The sequence below is a fragment of the Nyctibius grandis genome, chromosome 5 (assembly GCF_013368605.1).
Source record: "Nyctibius grandis isolate bNycGra1 chromosome 5, bNycGra1.pri, whole genome shotgun sequence".
Taxonomy (NCBI): domain Eukaryota; kingdom Metazoa; phylum Chordata; class Aves; order Nyctibiiformes; family Nyctibiidae; genus Nyctibius; species Nyctibius grandis.
Window position 1 is genome coordinate 51,331,159 of NC_090662.1, and position 17,871 is coordinate 51,349,029.

The following is a 17,871-nucleotide window of genomic DNA, read 5'->3' on the forward strand; positions in this document are numbered from 1 at the left end:
AGTATCCATGGATAATGCAGTTCAGATGGAGTTCTCTTTGATACAGGATTAAAAAATGAATGAAAATACTACTAAGGATGTAACCAAGTACTAGGTTATCACAGAGAAAAAACCCAAGCGTTCATCTACTGACAGTTTCCACAAAGCTAATTATCTACAGCCTTTTTAAAGTTAATATAGATCATTGCTACATATTTCATGAAGGGTGAAGAAAAAAGTATTCAAAAGTTAAGATATACAAAGAAAGTTAGACACATAGCTATATTATCATAATTTATACATATGCTTAAGAAAGTGATATGCCTAAATCATTTAAGTGCTTTAAAAATACTACTGATGTATTTATTTGCATACCTAGTTGTCCAGGTTCCTTTTTAAACATAATATGAAAAGCCTGTGATTTTGCAATGAAACCCAAATGAGTGTATGTTGACTAGAAATGACCTGCACTTGTAAGTTGAAATAGGTCCCTGACTAGAGAGGGGGTTAGCCTCTAGAACTGCCTTTCAGTAGAAGATGCAGGAGCAAAAAAATTAAGTGTTTTAAATATGAGACTATACAGTTTTTGAATGCAGTGACAATTTATGAACTCTCAAAAGGCTACTGTTAATGATAGGCTTTTGTTCTATTACTACCTAAAATGGTAAGGATTTGTTTTTTTGCACAATCGATCTCTATTTCTTTGAAATGTAGTTTACCTTGACCACATCCCTTCATCAGTATTTGAGCCATGAAAGAAACTGGAAAGTGTGGTGCTCCAGAGTAATATCACATAATAAAACAATTTTATCTCTGTGTTAGTTTTGCTGCTGGTATACACTTCATGTTAATAATGCTGACTTTAGAAAAGGTAAGACAAGCAAAAATTAACCAAATAATTGTTTTATAGGACTCAATTCCAAGTTCTGTTTATTGAACACATTTACTTGCTTACATAAGATATGTTACTTCCTATATTGAAAGTTATGTATTTGATACCTTACACTGAGAATGGCCAGTACAAGATGTCTGGGGAAGAGAACCATGCACATATTTAAAAAATGAGAAGACGGAAGCTAATCTAGGTGGATAGTCCTAGGGCTACATCTCTGGAGTACTTAAAGGCCAAAATTTGATATAACTTTTCACAGTACCTGAGTTTAAAATTCATCAGCTCTTCCATGTGTGAAATAATATTTGTAAGACCTATTAGGGACTGCATGTAAGAGGCCATATTGGAAATAGGCACAAAGATCCCCTTCAGGATGGCAAAGTCAATCCCCTAAAAAAGACCTGGAAGGAAGAGGGAAGCCCCTGCAGCAAACTCACTCTGTGGAACAAGCTAGAAATATTTTTACACAATTTGAAGCATCTGTACTTACAGGCTTTCATGGGATCAATGATACTATAATAAAAAAAACATACAGAAGAACACAATAGAAAAAAATTAATTTTCCCCTAAGACTGCAAGTCAAGAATGTATATTGATAATATGTGGTAAATTGGCTAAAATATGTAAATGTGCAATTACAGCAACTAGGACTGAAAAAACCTGTAAAAGGATGGATTAGAGAAAAAAATTTACACTGCCAATATAGACATTAAAAAGAAATTAATTAATATTAAGCAGTCTATTCTCAGAGTCATCTGGCTAAATTTTACTCACTTGTTCTTTTAGATCTTGTAAGTTTTTATCAGCATTGTGTTCACGTTCTGTTGCTTCCTGAAGCAGCCGTTTAAGGTCAGTAATATTTTGGGTTTTTTTAGCAATATCCATTTCCATTTCCTTCATCTTAGTTTCGTGCATCCTGGTAGTATTTTTATTTAGAAAAAGATAAGATTAAAAGCTAATACTTTTGCAGAAATAGAGATTAAAATATCTTTAGGAGATTAAATGCCATAAAATACACCCTAAAATACGTTTGGGGCATTGGCCTTGAAATAATCACTGGTCTTATAAGTGAGCTGAAAGAAGCATAATGAAAAATACATTTTTAATCTTAGAATAAAGACTTTTCCAAATCTTACACCTTTGTGGATCTTACTTTGTGTCTACACTTTAAGGGCAAATGGAATCTTTTGATGGTATTGCACATAAACCCCAAACTACCTCCTGCTAAAAACATACACGTCTCTTATTGATGCAGTGTAGATGTTGGTCAGGTCTTACTTCAGTATCATACCTTTGACAGTATTTTTCTTTTGATTTAATAATTTATGGAAAATGAAGGGCAAAAATGGTCTACAAGAAATTATGTTTACCCTGGAGTAACAGCAGTCTGAGGAGGATTCCATTTTGCTTTGAGCCATGCATGGCTACAAAAAGGCTTTTGTACAATCATTGAAATGTTGGTTGGAAGGTACCTCTGGAGATCATGTAGTCCAGTCTCCCCATCTGAAGTGGGACAGCAGTACAATCTCCAACATCTTGCTACCTGACAAAGAGCCTTCCCAAGGATCACTTGGATGACACCTTTGCCCTATCAAACACTTTCTATTACCATGTACGTGCTTTGGAAGATGTGCTGGTGAGGTGGATGGCATGTTAAAGTGCCCAATGAGCTCCTCTAGGTTAGTAATGTCTTAAATGTTACTCACGTAGTTTAAAATCATGTTAAAGTAAGTGCAAATAAAAGTTTTTATTCACACCAGTTGGCAAGTACAATTAAGCACAACCATGTATTTTATATCTATCTATACACAACTACCTATCTATATCAACTAAACAGAACTAAGTAGAGATGTTTTTCAAAGAGGTGAAGAACTAAAAGAAAAACTATATTGAAAGTACTGAGCCGATAAGCTAGCTGTTACGGGCCTACCACCTTCACTGCATGTTCCTGTCCTCCTCCTCCTGTGTCTGGCAGCCAGTGTTGCCTGCCTTCCCTATGCTAAATATGGCTGTCATCTGATCTTGCATAGAGACATTTTACCTCACTACACAGCGAGAGGGAAGGTTAAAAAAAGGAATGGCTTTTTGAAGTCTCAGTGAAGTGATATGAGCTCAGCAATAGATCAGAGAAGCACTGGAACTGCCCCAAGGGCTCCTGTGGGAGTGCAAAACTGGGAAGTGAATAACATCTCAGACATTGGGAGATAGATTGTTCAACAGTGATTGACCCAAGATGGAATCAGACAAGTCTCTCTCCTGTCCAGCTGATTTTCTGCCGTAGTAAGGTTGCTGTCAGAGGTTGTTTTTGTAGATACCTTCCACCTCTGTTTTCAACCATTAAAGAGTACTTCTGCAACGCATCATCTTAGTTCATCCTGAGGTCATCCAGGACTAAGTATTTCTTCCCAACCATTTGCTCTCTTCCATCCTTATACAAGACACAGGCTGTTTATTTCTCTTAATAGCATACACATTGTTTCATTTTCTTGTCCTTTTCTCAGATACGGCACTACAAGAGATGATACCCAATTAAAAACTCCTGCCTGAAGAGGGGTAAAATTCTTCCTCGTCCACTTTGATGAATCACAGGCATTTTTCACGTGAATGTATCTTATATCAAACTTCATATTCTATATCAATCTGTTCATTATTAAACATGCTAGTGTGACATATAACTAGCATCTTTGTGCGTAGCTCATTATTGAAAATGGGTGTAATATAGTAATGCTTTTTGGACTGACAGTGGTTTTGAGGGTGACTGCCAAAATCGTTTCTGTAAGCAAACCACAAAACGCAAAACTAAACAGCTTGCTTCTAGCAAAGAAATGAATGCACTTAAAAGTTGTTCAGGCTGTAAAGATCTTCAGCCTGTATAAGTAGGTTGTCATAGAAAAAGCATCGAACTAATTGCAGAAGTACAGATAGATAAATTAAAAATGTATGCCTAAGTTGCAAAGCAGAAATTGGTGTCATAAAACTGTTCAGTTTGTTCCACATTGAATGATGCAAGTGATACCTCAATTTTAAAACAACTGACAGGTAACTTTCAGATAACTTACTGGTAAAGAGTTGTAGACATTTACTATTATTACCAAACCAAAAATTATTTTTGATGCCGATTTCAAATTCGGAGTTTTATCTAAAAATCTATAAATAGCAATCCCCACACTTCATTTTATATAATAGAAAAGATAATCCAGTGCTAGTCTCGGAGTTTTTCTCCCTTCTTCTACAGAAAACAGAATCAACTGGCTGACTGGAATCAGCTTTCAGGGCCTTCAGAACACACATGAAGGATCTTTAGCTATGCCTATGTGTCCCAAGGAATATAGAAATCCCAGTGGGTTTTCTAACAACCTCTGCACATTCACTTAGTTACATGTACATTCAAATGCAGCCAAGCTGGAAAATGCAGGTTGCTGGCTTCCAGTTTTTGTTTCAGATTGTCATCCATGTGGTAAGGTACTGAAATACTTTTTATGTTCAGCAAAAATGCTGACATTATTCCACAAAGCACAAATACAATACATTTAAGCAGCAACGAACACAAAATACTTCCCTTACCAGAACTATCCAGAAGCGTACAGCTGATCCGAAGAAGGGAGGTAAGTAACTGGCTACTGTACAGAAGCAGCTAACAAGGCCAGTGCTTAAGGACACTAGATCTCTGCTGGATTCATATCAGAGACCTTTATACTGATTCTACATACTAGCATAGAATCAGCAAATGAAATACATATAACATAAAACTATCTTCAAAAGAGGAAAGAAAAATTATGAAAATTAATTAATTTGTTTGCTAATATTTAAAGAGGAATTAACACTTGTGTTTATCTTGCTTCATTCTCAATTCCTACCTTGTTACAACAAACCTGCAGCTTTTGTTGTCAGCTCTGTCAAATTGGCTCTCAGCCAAATTTAGCCTCTTAATGGTTTCCTCCAGCTGTACAGTTAACTTCTCATTTAATATCTCCAAGTTATTCTTCGCTGTTCGTAGCTTCTCTCCACAGTCAGCTTCCTATTGTTCAATAAAAACAAAGGTTTATGGAATACTTAACCTCACAGGAAGCACAGGATTATCTAAAGTGATGGCGAGATAGGGTCCGTGCTGATTTAAGAGCAAAACAGTGCAGCAGAGATCACTGGCACTACAACTTCCAAATTCTGTCTTGGGCTGCCCCTTGTATGTCTCCTCTCCATATGTAATTAAAAATTCTGTCATAGCAATATAGGTGATTAGAAAGTGCCCATTCCATATCAACCATTTAAAAAAAAAAAAAGATACTTGTCACAACCAGTAACTAATTGGAATAAAGGGATGCATTACAATGATCATACCTTTTTCAGTTCTTTACGCAGCCTCTCATTTTCAGTAATAACTTTTTCCATTCCTTTGGTTTGAGATTCATAACGCACACTCAGCTGGCCCCCCAGATGAAGTTTCATTTTTTCCATTTCAGACTAAATATCACACAGTTTATTAAAACACATATATATTGCTTAGTAGAAAATTTCAGATTTCCATTTTTAAAGCACAGCATAGTTACAGCTACCTAGCACAGTGAACATAACATTTCATCACATATTTATATATATCGTTAAGGTACACAGTACCTTTACACAAATCATGTAGTATGTTATGCTAAAATGAAGTTTTGCTTTTGTATTCTACACGTTTCATGTTTGATATTTTTAAAACACTTTCGTGCCAATCAATGTCAACAACAGGCTTGCTGCTCCAGTTTCCTACTAACTTGCATATAAATGCTATCTAAATATAGTTATTGGAGATAAATCAGTACCTTTAGCCTTTCATTTTCCTGTTCAAGACCAAGTAATTTCTCATTAGAAACCACAGCTGGAGCTTTTTTCAGATATTCATTTTCTCTTTGGACTCTCTCTACAACCTTTTTCATCAAACCAATTGTTTTTTCCAGTTCTGGGACTGTCTTTCCACTTCTACCAGCCTACAGAGAGGGAAAAACAAAAAGTAAAAGTAAACAGTTCATCTTAACATTTTGAGATACTCCAAATCTTACTTTATCGCTTATTTTCCCATCGTAATTTATACTTATTAAAAAGATGTTATATTTTGATGTGACTTGAACCTTAAAGTTTCTTGCACACTTAGCTCCCCAAAAAGATATATTCACCCCCAAAGTCAACATATTTGCTCCTTCATTTTCTGTGTTACCCAAGAAAGCTGCAGTTAGTCTCAAAATCTGCTGTAGTTTATGAACTAAACTGAAACAACAGGAAAATAAATCAAAGTACTACTATTTTTTTTTAGCTTTTCTTGTAGAGCAATTTTCTGATCCAACAGACCATGCAATTGCTTGAATGCTAATACTGTCTGAGGGGAAAAAACAATAAAAAAGAATGGCTGGGAGCTTGAGGGAGGAAAAGGGGGGCCCTTTTTAGCAACCATACTTCTGCTGGATTAAAATGACAGAAGAACTACATCTTAAAGCATGAGTAAATCTTCTGCCTTTCCCAAGGCATATATTCCCCTTGCAGAGTGATAAATAAACAAATAAATAAATAAATATGGGGAAAAAAGCTTGTGATTTCTCCATTTTTCTTCTTTCACTATGTTCATTATGAGGTAGAAAAGATGTTAAAGGGTGTTCAAATGCATTTATTTTCTCATCATCTTTGTAGCGACTGTTTTCCTCAGCAATAATAATGTAAAGATGCTGCTGTTTCTAGTTCTGGGCCCATGAAGTACCTGCTTTTCTTTCTACAGCGGTAAGGAGCACAGTACAGTGGAAAATGGGGAAGATTTTACTCCCTAGAGCCCTACATAACCCTATATAGTGATCAAGTTTTGGAAGTAAAAATTATTTATTCTTTCTTCTTTAAAATAACTGGAGGGATTAAGATGTTCGTGTTGGTACACAGCAGAGTTAAAGAAAAACCTCTGTCAAATCTTGGTGCTTTAAAAGGGAGGAAGATTCAGAATTTGCTGTCACCTCAGAACCTTTGCATGAAAGAGTTTTATAAACTCAATTTCCTTATACAAAAACTACCACTGTGTAAGAGATGGGCACATACACAAGCCGTCCATGCAAGGTACAAGTAAAAGAATGGGAAATACACCATTTTTCCCATACCCAGAAGTAGGACCCATTCTCCTTGTATATTGAAAGAGCTACAAAGGCACTTAAGACCTTTTATTATATCAGCTTCCTTTAAAAGGTCACACAAATCATTTGACAAGTTAGTGGTAAGAAAGATACTGGGCAGTGCTGAAGCCTTTTTTTCCTGTAACTTCTGAAATATTGCTCTATTAAAATAGCTGACAGTAGCTAGGGTAAAATTGAACTGTGTCATCTTGCATAGTACAACAAACAAAAAACTTCACTAAAAATAACTTACTCTTTCTAACATCTACATCAAATCAAAATCCTATCTTTTAAATCATCAAGCTGTAACTGTATTATTCATTTACGTAAGTACATGAAGATAATTTTTTCATATAATTCGTAATTTAGCTTTAATAAAATATAACTTTTTTCATATTTCAGTTTAATTTAATTATAATGAAAAATGCTGTTACAATACTCACCCCTCTAATGCTGCCCAGCTTTCGTTCAACATCTGCTTTCTCTTTTTTGAGAAGCTCACACATTTCTTTTAAGTCACCTACTTGGTCCTAAAAAACCAAAGTAACAAGAAACTTATTTAGATTTCAAATTGAGGTGAACAGTAACAAAATTACAGTTGGTTTACTTTGAAAAATGTGAAGAAAAAGCAATTTCCCATTGCAATGACATTTTTCATCATTTCTACCAGCCATTCAGCCTTCTCATCTTCCATAAAAACATGAAAAACTTAAAAGTATGTACAGAAAATATATTAATTTCTTTTTAAGCAATTCCCTAACTTGTGTCAGTGTAAAAGGGACTAAAGGTAAAAAGATGTTACCTTCAGTCTTGGCAAATCTTTTTTGGCCTGCTCTAGCTGGAATCTTAGCTCAACATTTTCAGATGACAATCTTAAATTTTCCTTTAAAACCTCTTGTTCTCTTCGATATTGATCATCTGATCCTATCCCTGATGTCTTGAGAAAATGGAGGGGAAAAAAAATTATTAAGTGGTAATGACACTATTCATTCTATCAGCTGTAGCTGTTAAAGAGTAACAGAGAATTAGTATTTTTCACAGAAACAGAATAGATGACAGTTGTATCACCAGTTTTGAGCTAATCTGCTCTGACTTTAACTCCTTCTCTTACATTTTCTAAACCTGCTTAACCTTTAAGGGAAGTTTACAAATCAGTATAAACCAGTAAAAAATTCTGTCAAACCAAAATTAACTCAAACTACTGGGTAGAAATAAATCTCAAAAGTCTAAAAGACAAAAAAGCTACTGAGTGTAGTAAGCTGTGACACTGTACCTGGGCACAGCATCTAATTTTAAGGACATATTCTGATATGTTTATTAAATAGTACACATGGCATAAGGAATTTCACTGAAGTCAATTAGGTTACTGAGCAAGTCAGGAAGAGTCGTATATAACTCTAGTTCTTAGTCTGTTAGTTCCTCCAATCTTAAGTCTTTATCCATGGAGACTAGTAATTTCTATTACATAAAGAGTGCTTTGCATGCCTTATATTGCCAATTCCAGTCATAAGGATATGGCAAATTATTATGCCTGACTAGTAAAGAGTAAAACCTTTTGATGATACAATAATCGGCAGCTTTTACTTATGTAATTATGGAATTAACCATACGAGCCATTAATTCATTGCTAATAATGATAAGAATAAAGTATTTGCTTCAATAAAGAGTATTTTTTTCTTAAACACATAATAAGTCTCTTAAAGAATGAAGGTCATCAATTAGCTGCATGTATCATTGTGATTATTTGTAAACTTTCTGGATCAAAATTTTAGAATTGAGTGTAGCTTACTTGTGAGCTGACATGCATGCCTACCATGAAAGTATAAGGTTTGCTTTATGGACCATTTGGTGACTACTTCAATATCCCTGCAGACTATGCATAGGAAACGACTGCATTATCAAGATCAAACTGTTCTATTTCTACATCATTTATACAGAAGAAATGCTAAAGGACTGCTACAGTATCAAACCTCAGGCATTTCACAAAAATCTGGGGTTGTTTCAACCCTCTCTGTACCACTTTGGTAAGTTTCATGTTTATCCTCTGCAATGTGCTGATTCATTTCATTATTCACATTTATTTCTTCTGCTTCATAGTCATTAGCTTGATTAGAAGGTTCCCCTGAATCAGAGCGATTGCAGCTCATTCTGTCAGTATAAGGCTCTTCTACACTTTCTTCATCAACATTTGATTGCTTGAGTATTTCTTGCTTCCTCTCCTCTTTTTCAAATTCCTCATTAAGTTTTCCATTTTCAGGTTGGGTTATATTTTCTTCCTTTTCACTGCAGTTCTCTTCATCAGCTTCAGCTGTATTTTTGGAAATATCTGTGTCCTTGCATTTCTCACTATCTTCCGGATGCTGTTCAGGAGACACTTCTGTGTTTGCATCCGCAGTAGCTTCATGTCCTTCATTATGCATGATACATGTTTGCATGTCTGCTTCTTCACCTATTTCATTGCCATCAGTAATTCTATGATTAGTCTGATGTTTGATTTCATCCCTATTTGAAATAGACTTCTTTTGAAGGGAATTCAAATACTTTTGTTTACTGATACTGATAGGAATAGACTTGGTCAGTTCAGTTTGGTCACATGTACTCTGATTCAAGTTGAAGATAGAATGAAGCATGAAAGAAAAGCAGAAGACAGTAAAACAAAACAGAAAATAAAGAAACCTAGAATGTACTGTTAAATCTACTTCTTGAAAGATTAAGATAACCTAATAATGCAGTGTTTGCAATATATATGAACCTCATAAAAATCAAAACACAACACTTAATGCAACTGAAATGCAGCTCAGTATTTCCCCAGATTCTGTGTATCCCAAATTTTCAATCAATATGAAATATAAAAGTAGTCTCTCAGTTGTGGACTCACACATTTAAAAATACATATCCCTTATTTCTTCACATATGCTAGGATGCTGAATATTTCATCTTCTATCTGTAGAACACAGAAACTGTAAGTTTTGGTTTTTGGGTGTTTGTTTCGTTGTGTTTTCTAAAAACACTAAAAGCTGAGTATTTCATATCCTGTCCTAGAATACCATAATTTCAAATAAAATCAGCTAAATGACACAAATACCAAATGGATAACAAATATTTTTGTTAAATAGGTGAGATTCCTCTACGTAATACAGTTACATTATTAACTTACCAAGGGTCTAGAGTATGTCTCTCTTGAACATTGTCTCTGCAATGCATGAAGCTTTTCCTGGAGGTATTGATTTTTGAAATGTAATTCTTCTACAACAGAATCTCGTGGGAGTGCTTGCTGTGTTCTAAATCAAGAAATGAATCAAGCCAAAACAAACAAATGGCTATTAATGCAGAAAAACATCCATTAAGGTAAAAAAAAATGAACTTCTAGATTACTAGACTGGATTTGCTAATATTACCGGGCTAGTTATTCTAAATCAATGTTTTGATTTAGAGTAGCCATATAAACTATTTCAACTAATCCCTATGAATCAAACGTACTTACTTTGGCAAAAGGAATCTGCTCTTTGGAGATGTGTACAGCTTCTATTACTCAGGTACACTATCTACTGTGATAGTGGATACACTGATTAAGAATATACTCCCTAACTGCAACTTAGCAGTTCCAGTAACTTTCACCAACTCTAAATTGTAATTATAATTTTACACAATAGGAGCCAGATGTTTTTCATATTATTTAGCTTTTTAGAATAATGAACCAATGCTGTATATTCTCTGAACATGCACAATTGCTCCCAAGTAGCTTTAAGTTTGCTCGTCACAGACTCAAAGGATTTTTGAAATTCCCATCTGTTTTTTTTCTTATTGAATCAGTTGGTCTAATAGAGACTATCTATCTCTTTCCACAGATTTTTTTTTCTCATTTAGACTTTTTTAGTTTTTATAAACTCTTTTAAAATGCCTCTCACCTCATGTGAGCAACTTCATTTTCTAAATCTAGATTCCGTTTTCTTAGTTCTTCCAGTTCTTTTTCAGTCTCTGAGGCTCTTACTCCAACAACACGGTCAACAGTGACACCAGTAGTTTTCAGTTTCTTCTGTAGAGCAATTTTCTCTTTTTCAGTCCTGCAACATCCAGTAAATTTACATTAAAACTTTATTTGCTAACTTGCTTTCTTTAGGAGAAAATATTTGCTGTCTTAAAGAATCCACACTTGCAATTTATTTGCTCACTGAATGACACCCCCTTTGCTGTTTAATGAAGTTACCTCATAGACAGTACAGCTTTACCAAAGAAAAAACCCCAAAACCAAAAACTAAACCTGGAAATAACAATGAACATTAAGTCAGTATCATGCATGTCATAAACCACTTGCTGGTCTTGCCTGTGTTTTATGTGAAATTCATGCAAGACTTGCTAAGAATAAATGCCATTTTGAAGCAGTTTCAAACCATCATCTACCAACAGCGATTATCACCACCACAGTTTCCTTTCTCTTCTGCATCTTTTATCAGTAAAACCCTGCCATTTCTGCACTGAAGTAAACATAACATTTGCAGACGGTTTGCACGTGTGTTTTTCTTAAAGGGCTTCCATCTAATAATCCTAGAACCATCAGTACTGCAGTAGCACTACATATAACAGTAGCACAGTATCCAATCCTAGCAATCTGATTAAATAACAAAGGGGTGAGAAAGAGCCTGTCTTCATAAAGCTGTTATTGTTTCATGGGAATAACAGAATGCTATATACAAGAAACATAATAAGGGACTTAAATTAGTTTTATTCAGAGGCAGTTTCTTCTAATAAAGGTGGTTGGCTTCTACAAGGGAAAGGATACTAGAGGAGCAACCTGCTGCTTGAAAATTAACTAATCCTTTTAACCTTAATAGCAATGTCAAATTCTAGACTTCCATCTTATAAACATAACAAACTGTTGTAATTATTACGTAGCAAACATATTTAGATTTCCCTTATGTCATCATTTTGTAGCTGAATCTATTAAAACCAACTCACTTGGTATAAATTTCCTTCAGAGTATTCAGCTGTTTGGCTAAAGCGTCTGCTTCTTTTTCCTTTTCCCTTAGTTTGTTCCGCAATCCTTCCATTCTGATTTGCCATTTTTTGCCTTCTTCCCATCTAATTATTTCGTCCTTGGAGGTCTGTGAAGCACATAAACAAATTCTGTATTTCTTTTTGAATTTTTTTCTTAAAGCAAAATAAGCAAACACGTCAGAAAACCAAGAATGATATATTCATCATTCATCAATTTAAAACATGAAGCCATAGCAGGCATCTATTATTTACCATAAGGTAAATAGCAGGCCCAGATGGATACCTGAAGTATGCTGTAGTGACTGGTGTATAAAGCTGATGCAGTTTAATCCTATTACCAAATTCTTCCTTAGCTGTTAATATTCATTTTATAAAAAAAGGAGTGATGCATTTTATGAAATTAGAGGTGCTGGTGCAATGTATCCTTTTACTTTGAATTACATGTTAGTAAAGAAGACAGATGAAAGAAAAAGAAGTGTTGAGGAAGAACTTCTTTACAGTGAGCGTAACTGAACACTGGAACAGGCTGCTCAGAGAGGTTGTGGAGTCTCCTTCTCTGGAGACATTCAAAACCCGCCTGGACGCGTTCCTGTGTGATATGGTCTAGGTAATCCTGCTCCGGCAGGGGGATTGGACTAGATGATCTTTCGAGGTCCCTTCCAATCCCTAGCATTCTGTGATTCTATGCCAATTTACAGCAGATCTGTCTTCTGCAGCTCACCAGGAGTTTATATGCCCCTGCTGCACAGCTGTACAATTGGTCATTTTAGTTTGTTTTTTTCCTATGAGAAATGGAATCTCTACTTAAAGTTACATCAGTTAAAATCTGTACCTATGTGATCACAAATGGCTACTGAAAAATCACAGTCAATATTCCTGTAAGCACTTTTGGGGTTTTTTGATTGGACTTTCCCTTCTCCACTTAGCCTCTGTACTTTCTTTTCTGTCTTCATTCTAAACAGTTACTGCTACTAAGGGACAAACAGAAAGCAGAATTTTGGAAAAAGAAAAAAACAAGTTTGAGAAAAATATCTCTAGACACTAAGCAATAAGGTATTTAAGAAGTCTCAAATTAACTGGAAGCATAAGTGCAGTCCTGGAATAATATTTAATATCATAAATAGTATGAATGTCATTATACAAGCATGCTATAATAATATTCCAGTATACTTTATGATTACTATGACAAGCCACTAATTAGTTACTGAAGTAGTAAAATAACAAGCAAAAAACCAAACAAAACAACTGGTAAAATGAATTCATCTCCAATCGCTCAGAACCTCTTGTACGTGGAGATCACTATTGTGAAGAATAATCACTTACACAGACATCATCCCTTTTAGCATTCGCACTTTTGCTTCTAAGTACTTCATGTCTTTATCATTGCATTGATTTCGCAAATGCACATTTGACAACACTTATGTAATGAATTTCACTGCTACCTCTAAAATCTTAGTTTTCCAAGACTTTTAATAGATCTTTAATTCTACAAAAAGTGCAGGAAAACATTAATGTACCAGTACTAAGCAACAAGAGTAGTAACAAAGAGCATGGGAAACATGAAGAAGTTACAGTCATGGAACTGCTTTTCTTCTGATCAAGTTTGGTTGGTTTGTTGGGTTTTTTTTTAGAGGCAATAGGGAGAGCTGAACTGCCTAAATCTAGGCTGATGATGTCTTTCAAAGCCACGATCTAAAGATCACATACCTTGTCATCTCTTACACTTTTTTTTTCTGTTTCTTCACACTTCTTCTCAAGTTCACTTTCCAACTTTTTATTTTTTTTCTGAAGTGCATCTATCAGATTTTGTTCATCAGCTTTGCTCTGAAAAATAACAAACTTTTACAAACTTAAAGTTTAATGACCACTACCTAAGTCTTTTTCTCCACTAAAAAAATAAGGACTTTAATTCCAATTGGTACAATTAGTTTACAACCTAAATGATCTTTTTAAAATTATCTTTTAATTATTAAAGTATTGGAATGTAACTTTGCATTCTAAACTGAATAATCAGCAGCAAGTAGCTGAATTTAAAAAAAAATTAGACAATTCTACTGTAAGTCCTTTACTTTTCTTCTGAAAGGGGAAATAAGGACAGCCAGGAAGATCACAAAATTACATTTTTCAAAGAAGCTTTGAATGCAGTTAATTTGACTCCTCAGACTCTTTCAAACATATTTCAAAGGGCAAGTATTTTTCAGTCTCTTCCTTTTATTTGAGGCATGCTTCCAACAGCAAAAGCTAATAGCTCACATGTAACCCAGCTGATAAGCAAATATAAATTTTTAAATCAAGTGTAAGTCTCAATGCCTGCCAAAAGTACTTAATCTTTCCCCAAAACCAGCACATCTATGCAGAAACTTGACCAAGATTGAACATATTTTTAAAAATCACTTTTACCTGAATGCTACTGCTTAGCCTCCTAATCCGTTTCTTTAGTTCTTCATTTTCTTTTTCCATTTCATTTTTTTCTTCCAACATTTTAGCAAATGCTTTTTGTTTCCTCTGAAGTTCTTGGTTCAACTCATCCCTTTCATCAGACAAAGAACTTTCCCTGGTTTTACTTATTTTAAGGTTATCTGTAAGTTTTGTAATTTGATTATTTAATTCTTCTATCTGTGTCTAGAAGAAAACAAAAAAACAAACAAACAAAACACAAACCCTCCAAATCAGGATTATCAACAACACAACCGTGCAATACAATATTACCTAGTACTCACTGTAAGCCCCTTTGTTTGTCTGTCAACAATCTCCTGGACATTCATATATGCCTCTTTTTGTGATGCAGCAGAAATAATCTGCTGTTCAGCATTAGCAGTCATTTCTGCTCGGAGTTCCAGAAGGGCTTTACTTAAAGCCTGAAAACAATAAATTCAAGTTTTTTAAGTGAAGAAGCTGCTAATATGAACATTAGAAAACAAGAAACGGCAATTATATTTTACTATGTTATATTATGGAAATATATTCTACCTCCTGCTGTACTATACATAGAATTCTTAAGCATTAAGCAACATTAAACATTTATGTGACATAGGGATTAATTTTTGTTGACTAACTTTCTGTTGCTTCTCTTTTATGGCTAACTGGCTCTTCAGCTGTTCCACCAGGTTTTTCAGTGTTGCTGTAGGTGCTCTATTATTTGCTTCTTTTTGGACCTCTAGTTCAGCTTTTACATTTGCTAATTCCTTCTCCATCTGAGATAACATGTTCCTCAATTCATTTGCTTCATCTTTTAGTTGTTCCACATCAACTGTGTGCTTTTTGTGAAGCCTAATAAAAAATAACCATTAATAGGGTACACTGCAATAATTAAGTTAGCAAACTCCAAATAAATAACAAAGGGCACGATGTTATATTTTTTGTTATTGTTAAAGCAAATGACACATAGATTTGGAAACAGCAAAAAAAGACTGACTCAACAAGAAGGCCTCCACTTAATAAGAAAATTACTCAAGGTCAGCAAAATGAGTTAGAGCATTGTTCCTTCTAATTCCTGGCCCTAACAGGTGAAGAAAGCACCATACTTCTCTCCTTTTAAACAGGGGTTAAATTTTCGTGAGTTTAAACTTGTTCGGCAGCAAGCCTAAACGGATGTATCAGGGGAAAAAAAATCCAAAATACAAACCAGCAAGTATCACAGTAGCTTAAAGACAACTCTCATACCAAGGCTCCTTGAATACTTTCTTTTTCACTGAATGACACAAAGGTAACAACTGAAAGGCATTTTTCCAAGCCACAGTTTTTCAATATTAGCCCTGATGAAGGGCTACAGATTAAAAATAATTTACAATTACCAACCATAGTAACTCTTTCGAGTTAGTTTTTCCAGCCAAATCTTAAATTCAGCAAAAACATATTCAATTTGATAGACCAGTCCTGTAGCAGCAATACGTAACTGACTTGATCAAATCCAATTGTGACTTATGTTAACAGTCTAAAAACTTACTGGGCTCTGATACTCTCAAACTCTTTGATTTTCATTAAAGTAATTTGTTTTTGTTTCTCCAAATCAGATGATGTTTTCTTTAATTTTCCAACAAGTGAAGCAAGAGAATTATCCTGTTCTGCTACAGTTTGCTCCATTTCAGCTAAGCAGAGAAAATGTTTGTTGTTGGAAAGTGACAAAGAAGTCTTTTTCGCTAACTCCTGTAAAACAGAACAAATGCATGTAATAAACATTTTAAGCTTTAAATCAAAGGTAAGCATTAGTGATGCATTTTAAACTCAATCCTGAATATAACCAAGCATTAATATCTAACGTGTTTATTTACTGAGATGTGATTCTTAGTCCACAAAGAAAGCAGTCACACTGGTTTGAAAAGAGCTTTGTGCATCTAATGACCCACAGAATAACCAGTTAAATACAGGTTTCACCTTATCATAAAATGTCAAGAGAAAATTTGTATTGAAACAGGTTAGTTTAACATAACCACAGACTGAATGAAAAGAACAGAAAACAAAATATACCCCTCTCTCCTAGAAGTCTCCATAAATTACGATGACAAGAAAAATGCTCATATATACTGAGGTGGTAACTCTGTTTTTTTATGCTTGACTTCCAATCCAGCTCTTGCGAATTCTCTCAAGAATACTACAATAATTCTGTATCAACCACCCATTTATTTTGCCTGTCATCATTTATTACTTACTTTTGACTGCAAAACTGTTCTTTTGAGCAACAATTTTAAAAATTTGGGAACAACTTCACTAATCCCACAAATACACATAACTCACCAAAGCAGTCTGTTTGAATTTATTAAGGGAATTGTCAGTATGCAAATTTAACTTCTGGTGTAGAACTCTAAGGTCTTCCTCATGCTTCTTTGCTATTTCCTCTTGTTCCTGTTAGTTCAAAATAAAAATATAACTCTACTGATGCACACTGTTCCAGAAAGTCATGAAACTACAGTACCTTCTCATTGATTCAGCATTGCTCCCCAAATTTTCCTCTAATTCTGGGAGTTCTTGAAATTCTTTTCTTCTTGCTATAATCAATGATTTTTTTTCCTTTTTAATACTACTGGAAAAAAAAATCTACTATTGCAGTTTTAAGCTATGTAGCAAGTAGTATGGTGCAACAGGACAGAAGCTGGAGAGCAGAACAGTTGGTGTTGGTCCTAACCAACTATGACTATCAATATGGATAGTGATATCCATACTATGTACTTCTCGGGTCTATTTACTTTGGACTATAATGTGATCCTGTGGATTGAATGTCTGCTAGCCCACAGAGCATGGTAGGCTCATTTTTAGACTGCATCTTCTGGTTTCCAAACCAAAGAACTTGATTTCTCCCAGAAGAAACAGCTACACATGTTAACCAAAGCACACTAAGTGAAGATGACAGGAAGTATGCTTCGGAAATGTGCTCCTGATCCGAACACAGTAAAACTGATGCATGTTTAGTCCTGAAGTACCTCTCAGACACAAGGTTTATGCTTTAAAATACGCTTTAAGGGTATATAAAGAATAAAGTACACTAAATAATATAAAGTCTGCTTAGATACACTGTTTATGCTTTAAAATATGCTTTAATTTAAAATATACTTTAAGAAGTGTGTCTTCCATAAATGCATGTCTTTCCTGTACCTTCCAAAATCACTACAAGATGCAGTACAGAGATCATAGTTGCAAGTACCGGAAAATCCCATATAAATATATAATATACTGAGACCCCTTCTCACAGCAGAATTTTAATTTTCTTCCTGTCACACTAATTTAATTCCTAGACAGACATCATATACATAACCTCTTGACTGAGCAAGCCTCCTATTTTAAGAAGTTAAAAAATTCTACATGAACTTTCTACATAAAAAATTACTAATTGTCTCTGTTCTGTTACCTCTGAGGTCAGAAACTTTTAAAGATTTCACTAGCGAT

General features: G+C 34.6%; 1 protein-coding gene across 10 annotated transcripts in view; it reads right to left on the minus strand.

The window, feature by feature from the left end:
* Positions 1 to 17,871, minus strand: part of CEP290 (centrosomal protein 290) — a 56,200-nt gene that overhangs the window by 2,026 nt on the left and 36,303 nt on the right. For 4 of the 10 annotated variants that reach the window (XM_068400761.1, XM_068400759.1, XM_068400762.1 and 1 more), the window contains 16 exons: positions 16,726 to 16,833; positions 15,938 to 16,137; positions 15,048 to 15,261; positions 14,712 to 14,849; positions 14,392 to 14,613; positions 13,699 to 13,815; positions 11,953 to 12,098; positions 10,905 to 11,060; positions 10,154 to 10,277; positions 8,967 to 9,596; positions 7,799 to 7,933; positions 7,440 to 7,526; positions 5,674 to 5,838; positions 5,210 to 5,332; positions 4,729 to 4,889; positions 1,646 to 1,787 (listed from right to left, as the gene is read on the minus strand). In XM_068400761.1, coding sequence (XP_068256862.1) covers positions 1,646 to 1,787; positions 4,729 to 4,889; positions 5,210 to 5,332; positions 5,674 to 5,838; positions 7,440 to 7,526; positions 7,799 to 7,933; positions 8,967 to 9,596; positions 10,154 to 10,277; positions 10,905 to 11,060; positions 11,953 to 12,098; positions 13,699 to 13,815; positions 14,392 to 14,613; positions 14,712 to 14,849; positions 15,048 to 15,261; positions 15,938 to 16,137; positions 16,726 to 16,833 — 2,868 coding nt within the window. Of the gene's footprint in view, positions 1 to 1,645; positions 1,788 to 3,205; positions 3,381 to 4,728; positions 4,890 to 5,209; positions 5,333 to 5,673; positions 5,839 to 7,439; positions 7,527 to 7,798; positions 7,934 to 8,966; positions 9,597 to 10,153; positions 10,278 to 10,904; positions 11,061 to 11,952; positions 12,099 to 13,698; positions 13,816 to 14,391; positions 14,614 to 14,711; positions 14,850 to 15,047; positions 15,262 to 15,937; positions 16,138 to 16,725; positions 16,834 to 17,871 lie in introns of those variants that run through there. The other 6 variants (XM_068400760.1, XM_068400758.1, XM_068400763.1 and 3 more) reach the window with 6 other exon arrangements.